The sequence below is a fragment of the Mustela erminea genome, chromosome 9 (assembly GCF_009829155.1).
Source record: "Mustela erminea isolate mMusErm1 chromosome 9, mMusErm1.Pri, whole genome shotgun sequence".
NCBI lineage: Eukaryota > Metazoa > Chordata > Mammalia > Carnivora > Mustelidae > Mustela > Mustela erminea.
This window is the reverse complement of record NC_045622.1, coordinates 102,054,898-102,069,398: the sequence shown is the minus strand read 5'-3', so window position 1 is coordinate 102,069,398 and position 14,501 is coordinate 102,054,898. Positions and strand designations below refer to the sequence as shown.

General features: G+C 39.0%; 1 protein-coding gene and 1 long non-coding RNA gene across 2 annotated transcripts in view; one reads left to right on the top strand and one right to left on the bottom strand.

Moving 5' to 3' along the window:
* The window catches only part of LPXN (leupaxin), a 34,958-nt gene that overhangs the window by 7,112 nt on the left and 13,345 nt on the right, over positions 1-14,501 (top strand). Inside the window, exons 3-4 of the mRNA XM_032356690.1 lie at positions 3,097-3,143; positions 12,794-12,893. Of these exons, the coding sequence (XP_032212581.1) occupies positions 3,097-3,143; positions 12,794-12,893 (147 nt within the window). The remainder of the gene's footprint in view (positions 1-3,096; positions 3,144-12,793; positions 12,894-14,501) is intronic.
* LOC116598223 lies at positions 3,328-5,341 on the bottom strand. Its single transcript, XR_004289006.1, has 3 exons — positions 5,297-5,341; positions 3,677-3,736; positions 3,328-3,387 (listed from the first exon to the last, which is right to left on the bottom strand). It is a non-coding gene; the product is annotated as an uncharacterized LOC116598223 (long non-coding RNA).

The following is a 14,501-nucleotide window of genomic DNA, read 5'->3' as shown; positions in this document are numbered from 1 at the left end:
TTGTTTTTTTTCATCCAGTCCAAAGGATCTAAATAAAAATACTTGGACATTCATTCTTCTGTCAAAAAGAATTAAAACATCTGATGTTGTTCATGCCGTGATAAATTGAGTTGAAAGTTCAACATTGAAGACAAAGTGGGTGGGGGGGGGGTGGTAGTAATATGAATACAGGTTTTGGTGGAGCACAGATTTATGGTAAACAAAAAAAAGTTCTTTACAGATGTAAAAATCTATAAAGCAGAAATGTGCTTGGAATTGGTTGTATTGTACACAAAATTCATGACTGCTTCCAAAGAAGCGGCAGGATTCCACCAATCAAAGTAGAAACTGCAAATGTCAAAATTTACAAATATGTACTTACACAATTGCAGTACATATATATAACTCGTCTACAAAGTTCTCGTGACAGAAGCTGATGTTGAATACAGAGACATTTCAGCATGGCTGCATCGGCTTTTACTGTGTTGCCTGTCGTCCGTCAGATTTTAGAAATGCCTGAGCCTTTGAAAAAATGCTTTGTAAAGCAACTTAAATATAGGTTGCATTATGTGCAAAATCAGTCAAAAATATTTAATCAAATTATTCAGTGAATGTAGCATGAAAATTCAGCTTTTGAAGCTTTTAGCAAGTTGCAATTATGTAAAACAAAGCTTGCAAAAAGGAAGGAGCTCAAATGTCTCTTGACAAAAGCTGCGGAGGAATTGAACAAGTTAAAAGATGGGAGCTCAAATGTCTTAATTACCTAATTTGAAAATTGTGCTTTGGAAAAATCTTGCCTTTGATGGAGTTTCTAATTTTAATTGGATAAATTTATATTCTCCACCAGAATGGGATGGAATTGTGAAGGCCTATGATTTTGCAGTATCTACATTTGGCAAAACGTTAAAAAGAATCATGAATAGAGACAACTTAAGAGCTCATCTTGTAAAAACATTACTGAAGAAAGGTGCTCTGAGTGGAGGCAGAAATATAGCATCTGTGAAAATATTGGGGTAGCAATATTTATACATTTTAATATGAGAAACAATTGAGGATATTCTCCATTTAGCAGAATATGTCCTGAACTTAGAGAATTAGCAGCAGTCAAGCAGGAGTATTTTCTGCGGAGACTGTAGAAGTTTGCAGTTTTATTAAAAACTATGAAAATAACAAGATCATATTTTTAAAAAGTTATCTTTCAAAAATGAAACCAAGGCAAAAAAAAGATATCTTTCAGAAAAATTTCTGCATCACAACATTAGAGACAACAATGGCTAGGCAACCAATTAAGGTATGTGAGTCTATATCAAGAATAATTATTTACTGTGCTGTTTAAAAATATTCAAATAATTAATATAAAAGTTTTGTTTTATTTTATTTTTAGTTATTGTTTAGGGCCAACTGTGCGGCTCATTTGGTTAACCATCTGACTCCTGATTTTGGCTCAGGTCATGATCTCAGGGTCGTGAGATGGAGCCTCACGTCAGACTCCTCACTCAACCGGAGAGTCAGCTTGAGATTCTCTCTCCTTCTCCCTCTGCCCCTCCCCTGCATGTGCTCACTCTCTCTCTCTCTAAAATAAATAAATCTTAGAAGAAATTGATGTTTACAGCTACATGTCATTTAAAAGTATTCTAGAAAATTTTATTGTGAAAATAAGTTTTCGGGGCATCTGGGTGGCTCAGTGGGTTAAAACTCTGCCTTCGGCTCCGGTCGTGATCTCGGGGTCTGGGATCAAGCCCTGCAATAGGCTCTCTGCTCGGTGGGGAGCCTGCTTCCCCCAATCTTTCTCTGCCTGCCCCTCTGCCTACTTGTGATCTCTGTCTGCAAATGAATAAATCTCTAAAAAAAAAAAAAAAAAAGAAGTTTTCAATGGAAGTATTTTGTAGATTTATCAATACAATAAAACCAAATTTTTAGTCAATAAATATATATTTAAAAATTATGTGGTATTACTTTTGGTAATAAAAATCCCCTCATTCACTTTCAAAAACATCCCATTCTGAACAATAAATTATACGGTCCCCCTACTTGCTTGATCTGGCCCCTTTTACTCCCATCCCTGTCTCGCCAGTTCACTGTGCGTGCTACCCTGGCCTCCTTTCTGTTCCTCAGAGGGTCCCCTGGACCGCGTTCCCTCTGAAACCTGCTTACCTTTCTCACCTTCTATGAGTCCTCACTCAAGTGTCCCCTTCTCTGTGAGTCCTTCCCTGATCAATATAATTTTAATTGCCATCCCTCCCCCATTTCTCATCTCCCACCTTCTGATGAGTTTTACGTACTAATAGATTTATTCTTTTTCTTACTAATTTTTTTTTTTTTTTTTTTTTACCCGTTTCTCACCACCATAGTGTAAGGTTAGGGCAGACAAGTTTCGTTTGTTCATTTGTTTTTCAACTGCTGCATCCCTGGCCCTGGCACATGACAGGCACTCAGTCAATATTTGTTCAATAAATAAATGAGCTGCTGGTCAACTACCCTTTAAGAACACACATTATTATTATTATTTTTTTGTATGTTAAATTTAGTCGGGTTATAGTTTTCCCCTAGACACCATCCTGTCTAGTTAAGGGGCTTTGTTCTGATTCATTTTGTTTATTTATTTATTTGTTTGTTTTTAAAGATTTAAAAAAAAATTATATATTTGACAGAGAGAGAGATCACAAGTAGGCAGAGAGACAGGCAGAGAGAGAGAGAGGGAAAGAGGCTCCCTGCTAAGCAGAGAGCCCGATGCAGGACTTGATCCCAGGACCCTGAGATCATAACCTGAGCGGAAGGCAGAGGCTTAACCCACTGAGCCACCAGGCACTCTGTTCTGATTCATTTTGTTTGTTTTGTGGTTCCTATGTGAGTACGATCAACTTCCCGATTTCTTGCTTTGGGGGCAGGGAAAGGGACAGTATTATTTGTTCCCATTGCCAACTTCTCTGCTTAGAATGTGGCCTTTTGCTGTAGGATGGCTGGTATTCCTCTGCCTTGTGAATGATCTCAGAGATATACTAGTTATCAGTCCCATTTAGAAGCTAAAAACATCCTCTAATTCAGGGTGTAGATGAGTGCCAACATTCTTCTAAAGATACTCATTCTCTGCTCTTCTCTGTCACTTATATGTCTTAGGTACAGCTCGTGTATACGACCCATATCCAGGAGCCCAATATCTACAGGTACGTTTTTTATTAAATATTTTAAAAAGTTAAAGTTATGAGATAATTGTTATCATCCATCCATGTTTGGACAACAGTTTGCTTTAGCGTGTGTTCATTATTAGACTCCTGCTAAGTCCCTCCTCCTCTTTCATGGTGTTTGAGCAGAGGTGGAATTCTGCCAAGCTCAGCTGGCAGTTACTCAGGGTATGTGGCTTCTAGATGGGCTGTCCAGTCTGGTGGGCTCTGCTGTTTCCTTCACCACCTGAAAAAAGTGCAAATAGTTCGAGTCACCCCATATGTTTCTGCCGGACCACTCTAAATAGCATGCTCCAGTTCATGGTAGAGGAAACACCTAACGAAATTTTAGCAAGATGCCAAAACCAGATCTAGGATCAGGGTCAGACTGAGACAAGAGGGTCTCTGCTGCAGACTACTGAAAATATACTTCTAATGAATCGGTACTTCTTCTTTCTATATTTGCTCAAGATGTATTTAGCCGGGGAAGGGGGTTTCCTTTTAAAAACGTTATGTACTGAAACAGATCCACTTACTAAATCGTTTCTGCTGGCCAAGGCTGCTTTTCTTGTTTTCTCTTCAAGTAGTGGTTGTAACTTAAAAAAAAAAAAAAAAAAAAAAATCAGACAGCTTTCTGGGAAACAAATTGAAGGGCTTAACTAATTAAAAGGGAAACAAGATAACAAAGGTTCATGCTGGTAAAGAGTATCACACCACACCTTATTTGGTTCTAGAATTGCCGCCAGTAGTGCACACATAGGACGCCAAATAAGGGAAGGACCTGTGTTATCATGAAGTCTTTTTATAACTTCCCACCTGAGGACACTTTCTACTTCTATGGGAGTAAGGCCAGTTTATTAATATAATTTCCAGTTTATTCCAGTTCCAGGAGACTGTCCATCCTTTTTGTAAAAAAAATAAAATCAAATCAAAATAAGCGAAACAACAACAAAATAGTGCCTGGCACGCATAGGCTTTCACTAAATACTGACTTTTAAAAACTAGGATACCAGGACTTCAGTAGAAATATTAGTGACCACAGGCCCGCAGAACGTAAAAACCAGCATGACCAACACCGATTTTCCTGTGTAACTGGCATTGTGATCAACTGATGGCATGCCAGTGTCTAAGCTTTTGATCTTTTTCCCACCGGACCCATTTCTTTTTCTTGGTCTGCTCTGTATTCCAGGGGAGCTGACCCCTGTTGGCTTTCTCAGGCTTCGACCAGTGGCAGGCACTGTGCAGAGAGCTGGAGGGCGGAAGGCAGGGCAAGCAAGTCAGGACAGGCCCTCCCCTAGTCTCTCCACCACATCGTCATCCCAGTCAGCAGCTGCATCTCATTTATGGCTTTGGCTAGAGCAAGATCCATCTGCTGCAGTTCCAGTATGTGCCTATCTGCCCTGGCCCCTGGCTTTTAGCAACTTTGCCTTTTGTTGTTGTTGGTGGCGGTGGTCCCTTTGGCCTAATGGCTACCTGCTGTGGCTAATCTCTGAGTTACTTTAATATCTTTTGTTTGCTTCTTTAGTTCTGCCATCACCTGTGTAATCAAACTTCTGGATTGAATTCCTTCTGCTTACTCCCAGTGTGTTTGCATTTTCCTGAGTGGGCAGTGACTGATTTACCTCCCCAAGTAGGGAGTGATACTTGCCCTGTCGATCTGCGTGGGAGACCGATAGGAAATCCAGGTGGTCTCGTCAATATGTAATAGACTGATGCAAATCCCTATGACTGGCAGAACTCGGAGCTGATAAAGCTCCCAGGTACAGATAGCACTTGAGACTGAGAAACTGACTCCCACATTCCAGCGTCCACGATTTCCTTCAGCTTGCTTAAGTGAACTGAGTATTACTCCCAAACTTGAAACTGTATTCAATACTAAGTGATGTGATCGTAATTCTAGTGTAGTTATATATATCAAGAGCAATATGAACAATAATTTAGAAATGTGCACATGAACAAAAACAATTTTGGTAAGAATAAGGAGAAAAAAATTCATAAAAAAATTATGGAGGAGTGAACGGGAAAACTCCAGCACAGAGAAGCCCCTCACGTGAGGAGTCTGTATTCTTTTAAACACATCTCTTGTATTTGGATCTTATTAAAATCACTGACTCATGAATTAGACTGTTGTTCATGATGTAGCAAAGCACTTTTACCATCTTCAAGATGTGAGGGGACACCTCAAAGGAGCTTTGATTTCGAGATTCCTCTCTTTTTTGGAACACTTCCTGTAGTGATGTCATCACCAACTCTTTAAGGCCTTTCCATTCTTATTTAGAATATTATATTGTTGACTCAGTTACTATTAGGTTATCATAAAAATGGTCTACTTCTCTTTCCTTCCTGCTCTAGGACTCTTGCTAAAAATCGGTACGTATTTTTTTTTTAGTAAGCACAAGGATGCCCCAAGTGTGAGATGGATAGGTTTTTAGGATCATACAGACCCATATAAGAAGCTACATTTAGGGGCGCCTGGATGTCTCAGTCGGTTAAGCATATGCCTTTGGCTCAGGTCATGATCCCAGGGTCCTGGCAGGCTCCCTGCATGGTGGGAAGCCTGCTTCTCCCTCTCCTACTCCCCCTGCTTGCGATCCCTCTCTTACCATGTCTCTCTCTGCCAAATGAATAAATAAAATCTTAAAAAAAAAAAAAAGCCACATTTATTCTACATGGGGAAACAGAGCAGAGAGTGTGCTGACAGCCCTGCTGCTTTTGTACTTTCAATACACATGCCTATGGCAGCAAGGACTAAGGGATTATGATCCCAAAGTGTTGTAAGGAGCTCCCTGCTCTTTCTTGGACTCCTTCAAGGACCAAATCAGGCATGTGCATATCTGACCATTTTGGTCCTCGATTAAACAAATAAACGAAAAAAAATTGTGCCTGGCAGGAGGCCATGTTATACCTAAAAGACAAAATCTTTTATCGTCAAAGGGGAAGGTACCCACTTCCTCCTACTTTTTTCTTATAGCTAAATACTCAAACATAAGTAAATCAGTAGGGGACATGTGGTACCCAAAAGTGAGTCTTTTTTCTTTAAGAGAAGAAGATGTTTTCCTTCTGCCTTTTTGCTGGTTGGTAAACACACACAAATAAGTAAACTAGTACATCTACGTTTTCATTTTTTGAAAATATTTAGTGGAAGACTTACAATATTTGGTTTTACTTATGGCTTTGTGTGCGTGTGTGCTTGTGTATATGTGTATGTGAGAGGGAAAGAGAGACAGAGAGGGAGGGATGGAGAGTCAGAGTCAGTTTGGTGGGTTGTTAGCTAAGCTTAGTCAATGCTGATTACAGCATTACTCCAGAGTCTGTTACGTTTATGATTCAGTGTTTCCACTTCTCAAAATTTACTCTATGGAAATAATCAGATATGAATGCAAATACTTATATACTGCATTATAATAGTGAAAATCAGAAACAGTCTAGGTGTCTAATGATAAATGGTTTAATAAATTATGGTACATTCTACATTTGAAAGCTGGATAACCTTTAAACATTGTTTTGGAGGATCGTTGAGCATGGTGTTAGATATCATAAGCTTTGCAGTCTGTAGGCCCAGACTCTGTGATTTACCAGCTGTATTATATGGAGCAAAGTTTTTACTTCTCTAAGCCTCAGTTTTTTCTTCTGGGGTTGAAAATACCTAACTCTTAAGGTTGTTATTAGTATTTAGAGAAAACATGCAGTGTTTTTATGGAGGGCCTCATATAGGGTGGACAATAAGCACTAGCCATGAATGCAATGTTGGATAAGAAAATAAAGATTTGGAAAATGTTCACTGTAAGATATGAAAAAAGGTCATTCTAATTTTCCAAAATTAGGCACAATCATAGAAGGGCATAGTTGGTGTAAGCCAACATGTCCAGAGTAATTAATTGCCTTTCAAAAGAAGAGTTATATGTGATTTTAATTTTTTCTTTTATATTTCTCTGCAGTTTTAAAATTTTCTATACTTACATGAACTTTATATTTAGCCTTTTAATAGTAAAAATAGCTTTAATAATTCAGAAATATACAGAGTAAAAAGTTAGACCCCCCTCCCTTCGAATGAATCCTCCAACTACCTAATTGCTATCCCCATGGGTAACTGCTGTCAGACATGACTCCTTACATTCCTTTGCGTATGCAAAATCACACGTATGTATATGTGCTTATAAATTTAGATGGATGGAAGGATAGATTTCATATTGTTGTGAGCTTTGCTTTTTTAAGTTAACAATGTATCTTAGAAATCTTCCTTAGCTTGTGGCGCCTGGATGGCTCAGTTGGTTAAGTGTCTGCCCTCTGCTCAGGTCATGATCCCAGGGTCCTGGGATCAAGTCCCACATTGGCCTCCTTGCTCAGCAGGGAACCTGATTCTCCCTCTGCCTGCTGCCCCCCCTGTTTATGCTTACTCTCTCTCTGTTTCTCTCTGTCAAATAAATAAAATCTTAAAAAAAAAAAAAAGGCATCCTCCTTAGTTCATATAAATCTATGCCTGCATTCTTTTTAGCAGCTGCATAGTATGCTTTAGCATGTATCTGTAATTTATTTAACTATATGGCCATTTATTTTATTTTTAATTTGTTCATAAAGACTGTACTTTTTTATGTCTTAAGGAGCATACTTATACATATGCCTTTGTATGTATATCTCCAATTTTTTGTAGGATAGAATCTTGGAAGTGAAATTGCTGAATCCAAGGATATATGCATATGAAATTTTGGTAGATACTGCCTCAAAAAACATTTATTAAGGTTTACATTGCTATCTACGATGTATGTAAATGCATATGTGTAAATAACCCTGACTTTTGCCAACACTGCATGTTAACAATCTTTCACATTTTTGACTGATGAGTAAAAATTGGTGTCTTAGTATTTAATTTGCATATTAAAGATTGGGATTGAGCATATTTTCATATAGTAATAAACATTCAAATTTCTTTTTCTGAAACTTGTATTTTTTTCTTTTAATTCTTAGCCCATGTTTCTATTAGCTTGCCTTATTGATTTGTAGACTTTTTATTATTTGGATATTGTTTATGTTTTAAATATTTATATATATTTAAATTTTTTTGAGATTAGCAGTATTAATAATTTTTCTGTTTGGCTTCATTTCAGAGTTTTATGCCTTTCTTAGGAAAGTCTTCATCACCCCAAATAATAAAAAATGTCCCCCATTTTCTTTTAGTACTTTAATGTTTAAACACAGTTATGTCTTTAATTCATTTAAAACTTATTCATGTGTAGCGTTTGTTAAAGATCTAAATTTATTGTGTTTCAAATAGGTTGTCATGCATTCTGTGTCTAATAGTCTGTTTCTGATTATTTGAGATACGTATTTAGCATATGCAAAATTCTCATGGTTCAGGAGTCTGTTTCTGGGCTCTCTCTCTTCCATTCCTTTGATCTGTTTGTCTGTTTCTTTACCGACATGACACAAATTTTATTGTCACTTTATAGGAAAGCACATCTGTTGGACAGGTCTTCCCTCTTGATCTCTCTCCTCCCCTCCCAAATTATCTCAAGCATTCTAGCCCATGAATTTTAGCATCAGCTTGTTAATGAACTTGAATAATTCTATTAGGACTTCTGTATGAATTACATTGAATTTATAGTTTAATGGGAGAAACTAACATCATATTATGCTTCATCATTTATATGCATCTTGTATGCCTACCAATGGGTTTTCTTCATAGAAGTGTTACATATTTCTTTTTTTTTAAGATTTTATTTATTTGTGAGAGATTGAGAGAGAGAGAGCGCGCATGAGAGGGGAGAAGGTCAGAGGGAGAAGCAGACTTTCTGCGGAGCTGGGAGCCCGATGCGCGCTTGATCCCGGGACTCCAGGATCATGAACTGAACTGAAGGCAAGGGCTTAACCAACTGAGCCCAGGTGCCCTGTCTTACACATTTCTTGTTAGAGTGATTCCTTAATATTTTATAATTTTTTTGTTGGTATTATGAACATGTTCTTTTTTCTCAGTGGATTTTCAAATTGGCTACTACTGGTCTATAGGAAAGATATTAATTATTTTATTTTATTCTTCTTTTATTTTTAATTTTTTTTTTTTTAATTTTAAGTAGGCTCCATCCCCAGTATGGGATTTGAACTCACAACCCCAAGATCAAGAATCACGTGCCCTGTGGCCTCTGGGTGGCTCTGCGGGTTAAGTGTCTGGCTCTTGATTTCTGCTCAGGTTGTGATCTCAGGGTATGATCGCAGGGCTCCAGGCTAAGCGTGGAGTCTGCTTAAGACTCTCTCTCCCTCTGCCCCTCAGTGCTCCCCACTCTCCCCACACCCTAGCTCATGTTTCCACATACGTGCTCTATCTTTAAAAAAAAAAAAAAAAAGTCACATGCTACCCACTGAGCCAGCCAGGCACCCCCTCATTTTATCCTTGTACCTAGTAACCATCCTGATATTTTCTATACATTCTAATAAATATCCAGTCATTTACCCTATATTTTCAAGGTAAGTGATCATACCATCTATTTAAAAGAGAAAGTAGAAGTGAGAATTGCTTTGCTTTTTATCTTTTCAGTATATAAATCTCTTATTTGTATTCTCAAATGCATGCAGTAATTCAATATGCAATAAAATTATAGACCATCAATGATAGTAGGATCCTTGTCCCTCTCTTCTCTCTCTCTCTTTTTAAAAGATTTTATTTATTTATTTTATTTTAGAGAGGTGGAGGAGGGGGACAAGGAGAGAATCTTTTTAAAAAATTTTTAATTTTTTAAATTCTTTTTTTTTTTAAGATTTTATTTATTTATTTGAGAGAGAGAGAGATCACAAGTAGGCAGAGAGGCAGGCAGAGAGGGGAAAGCAGGCTCCCTGCTGTACAGAGAGCCTGATGCAGGGCTCGATCCCAGGACCCTGGGATCACGACCTAAGCCAAAGGCAGAGGCTCAACCCACTGAGCCCCCCAGGGGCCCCCAAGGAAGAGAATCTTAAGCAGACTCCCTGCTGAGCTCGAAGCTCTTTCTTTTTTTAAAAAAATTTTTTTAAAGATTTTATTTATTCATTTGACAGAGAGAGACACAGCAAGAGAAGGAACACAAGAAGGGGGAGTGGAGGGTGAAGCAGGCTTCCTGCTGAGTAGGGAGCCTGATGCGGGGCTCATGTGGGCCTCCCAGGACCCTGGGATCATAACCTGAGCCAAAGGCAGATGCTTAAGGACTGAGCCACCAAGGCACCCAAGCATGGAGCTCTGAATTAGAGATGTGTTTAGCATTTGACCATTAAATATGAGGTTCATTATAGATTTTATATTTTATTAGGTTATGAAACTTCTTTTCCGTGGGCTTCAACAATAGGAATTATGGTAGAATTTGTTTTCTGTTGCTTTTCAGCATCTATTAATATATTTATAAAGCTTTTTCCTGTTTTATTTATTTATTTATTTATTTGACAGAGATCACAAGTAGACAGAGAGGCAGGCAGAGAGGAGGAGGAAGCAGGCTCCCTGCTGAGCAGAGAGCCCCATGCGCTGCTCGATCCCAGGACCCTGGGATCATGACCCGAGCTGAAGGCAAAGGCTTTAACCCACTGATCCACCTAGGTGCCCCGCTTTTTCCTGTTCTTGAGTATAATGATTTCTAGTAATCCTTTTTCTAATGTTGAACCATGCATGAAACACTGGCATGACACTATATGGCCAGGATGTTTTTAAAACTCATTTCTGCTGTTTTTATCCCCCCTTCCCCAGCCTCCTGACACACAGGCTCGCACACACACACGTACACACATACACTGTGCGGTTTTTGTCTGGTTTTAGTATTGAGTCTCTGTGATATTTATGGAACTTATTTGGTGATTTTCCATATTTTTCTGTGTACTTGAAATTTACATAATGCTCCCCAAAACCTCACTTTCCATTTGTTTTCTGTTTCAGTAATTTATGCTTTTAGTTCTTCTGTTTAATTATTTTGGTTTGGTTTTGTTTTCGATTCTTGAGTTGGATGTTTTGTTCATTTGCTTCTAGTGTCTTATTTTTCAGTATCGCACTTGAGTTCGTTGGTTCTTTTTCCTGTTAATAACATATTGGTGGGCCATCTGGGTGGCTCAGTTGGTTAAGTGTCTGCCAAAGGACCCTGGGATCAAGTGTCATATTGGGCTCCTTGCTCAGCGGGAAGTCTGCTTCTCCCTCTCCTTGCCTGACCATACACACGCACTCTGACAAATAAATGAATACGATCTTAAAAAATGTATTGCTTCGCCTCTGTGAAGGGTGTGTGTGTGTGTGTATGTCTATGTGCTTTCATTGCTATTTCTAAATAGGTTGAAAGTTCAATTAATTTTTTTTCTTCGTCTTGAGATTTATGTGGAATTGCTTTATTTTTTCTTAAGTGGGTAGATTTTTTATGATTAATTTGTACTGTAATTTGTACATAGGATTAATTTGTACTTATTAAGCAGGTGGATTTCTTATGATTAATTTGTATTAAAGCAATAGAAGAATATGGTGTGTATGATTTACTTCTTAGAATTTATGAGCTTTTATTCTGTGCTCTCGTACACAATTAATTAGCTAACAAATTAACACCTGGGACGCCTGGGTGTCTTAAGTTTGTTAAGCATCTGCCTTTGGTTCAGGTCGTGATACCGCCCTCCTGGAATCGAGCCTCAAGTCGGGCTCCCTGCTCAGTGGGGAGTCTGCTCCCTCTGCCTGTCACACCACCCCCTGCTTATGTGCTTTCTCTCTCTGACAAATAAAATCTTTAAAAATTTTTTCTAGCAATTGGGCAAGTATTTGAATCTGGCTCTGTATTCTGTTTTTTGGGTCCAAATTTTAATCATCAGTTTATTCACAATGGATGTGAAACCAACATCATGTACATTGTCTAAACTCTTATCAGTGGTCTTTTTCGGTAAAGGGCAGATAGTAAATATTTAGAACTTGGACCATGAGGTCTCTGTTGGAACTATCCAACTCTGTAAGAAAGCAGCACTATGTAAAGGAATAGGCATGGCCAAATTTGGCCCATAGATTTTAGTTTGCTGATGCTTGCTCTTTATTCTTACTTAGTTTTTATCTTTTGCCGAACAGTGAGAGAAAGTGTAATACTTTGTAATTTCAAAAAGAATGCTTTGAAAATAAAAAATGTATATTGGGCCATTATCTTCTTAAAGGTCTTTAATTAGAAGCTACTTTGAACCTGACTCTTGGGGGAGAATGGCCTGCCAGCCACCCATCCAGCACTTTTCTTCATGCACTTGAGAACTATGGTCAGCTTTTGAGATGAGCAGAAAAGAGATACAGAGACAAACGGCAGGGAGACCTTATTCAGATTTTTAGTCCACTACCTTTTTTTTTTTTTTTTAAAGATTTTATTTATTTATTCAACACAGAGAGAGAGATCACAAGTAGGCAGGGAGGCAGGCAGAGAGAGAGGGGGAAGCAGGCTCCCTGCTGTGCAGAAAGCCCAATGCAGGGGATAAATCCCAGGACCCTGAGATCATGACCTGAGCCGAAGGCAGAGCCTTAACCCACTGAGCCACCCAGGCGCCCCTCCACTACTTATTTTTAAATACTTTCTTTCTCTAGTTTTATTCACATCTAAGGGGTTAATAGTTAAAACTGCATTTTCTGGTATTTTATGTGTGGCTTAACATTTATCTAAGTTTCAGTGTGTTAGGATTTTTTTTTTCTCTCCTTGTAGTAAGGTCCAAGAGCCAGAGGAGGCCTCACATCCCCCTAAAACCTCAGCAGCTGCTCAGCTGGATGAGCTCATGGCCCACCTGTGTGAGATGCAGACTCAGGTGAGCACAGTTCCTGAGTGTGTCTCCACAGAGCTCAGCTCTGCTGGCCCTTTTTGGAAGTTTTGGTTGTCATTAGTTCCCCCAGCCTAAGTTTAATTCAGGGATGAACTCAACTTTGTGTTGTGTATTATCTGGACACAAAAGATCATGCAGTGCAGGCTCTGATCTTAAGGAGTGCAGAATGTGCTTGGTAAAATGAAGCAGAAACCCATGTCACATACGTAGACTAAAACACAGATGGTGTATCAAAATATGTGCAGCCACGATTAAGAATGTGGAGACTTTATCAGAGCTGGGGATGGGATGTGGGATGGATTCTGAAGAATGGAAAGGGTGGAGACACAAAGAGATGAGAGAAGAGGCTCTTGCAGTTGGCATGACCCTGAGGGCAGAGGCATCCTAAGGCTGGATGCAGTGCGCAGGACCCAGGGAGTCGGGACAGACGAGGCCAAACGGAGGCCGAGCCGGGAAGATCAGAGTGTGGCTTTGAAAGCAGGGAGGGTGAGGAGTCCTGGGCCCCATACAGAGCTAAAACCGGCCTCCTCATTCTAGCCTCTGGAGCATGAGTGGTGGGCTCACGTGCCCTGGCAGGGGGATGGAAATCAGAGAACTGGGCTTAATAATTTGTTAAGGGGAATCATCTCGAATTCTTAAGGTGGAGAATTCAGCCACTCTGAATTGATTGGAGGATTTGGTAGGCACACATGAGTGGCTATGAAATAATTGCAAGGCAGTATATAAGGGCAGTATATAAAAAAGTGTGTGACTAGAGAGGTCAGGAGCCTGATCTTTGTGACTCACCTGTGGACGCCCAGTGCCTGCAACGTTCCTGACACATTAAAGGAACAAGTGAATGCACATCAGAAATAATTTTTCTTTAGTGCCTATGACAAAGCTGGGTACATTCCTCATTGTATCATATATCTGACCATACTGGGGAAAAAATCTGCATTAGGAATTTTAAGGAATTTTAATTGTGTTTCCTAATTAACTTAGCATGTGTTGTGGTTTATTTACATTTTTTAAATATCTATTTATTTTTTGAATGAGCCCTACGTTCACGTTGCACAAAAATCCAAAGTACAAAAGTTTGCAGTCAACTGTTTCCCTATCAGCCCTTTCCCCACTCATCCAGTTCTGAACCCTGTTTCTTATATATTCATTTAGAAGTATTCTGGAATAATGTAAGCAAACAGATGGAGATATGGATAGATATATGTGTGTTTGTATATGTGTATATACATATAAAATTCTGTTTTTACTTACTTCATGTTGATGACCCTTTTGGACTTTCTAGACGGTAACCTTTGGAACACTAATCTCTTCAACATTAAGTAACATTATATAATAGAGGAGGAAGGAAATCTGTCAGTTGATAAGTTTCTTGAAGGGAAATGAGCATTTTGGATTAGTGAGATAATGTGAGGTTATTCCTGGCAGTAAAAATAGGATACATAGAGGCCTCAGGGCAGACAGTAACAAATCACATTCAGGAGACTGCAGGGAGCCTGGCGGGCCTCAAACAATGGAGGCTTTTAGTGAGTAATGAAAGAGGAGATTGGAAAGGTAAAGCAAGGGCAGCGGATGGGAGACTTCGAACGTCTGTCT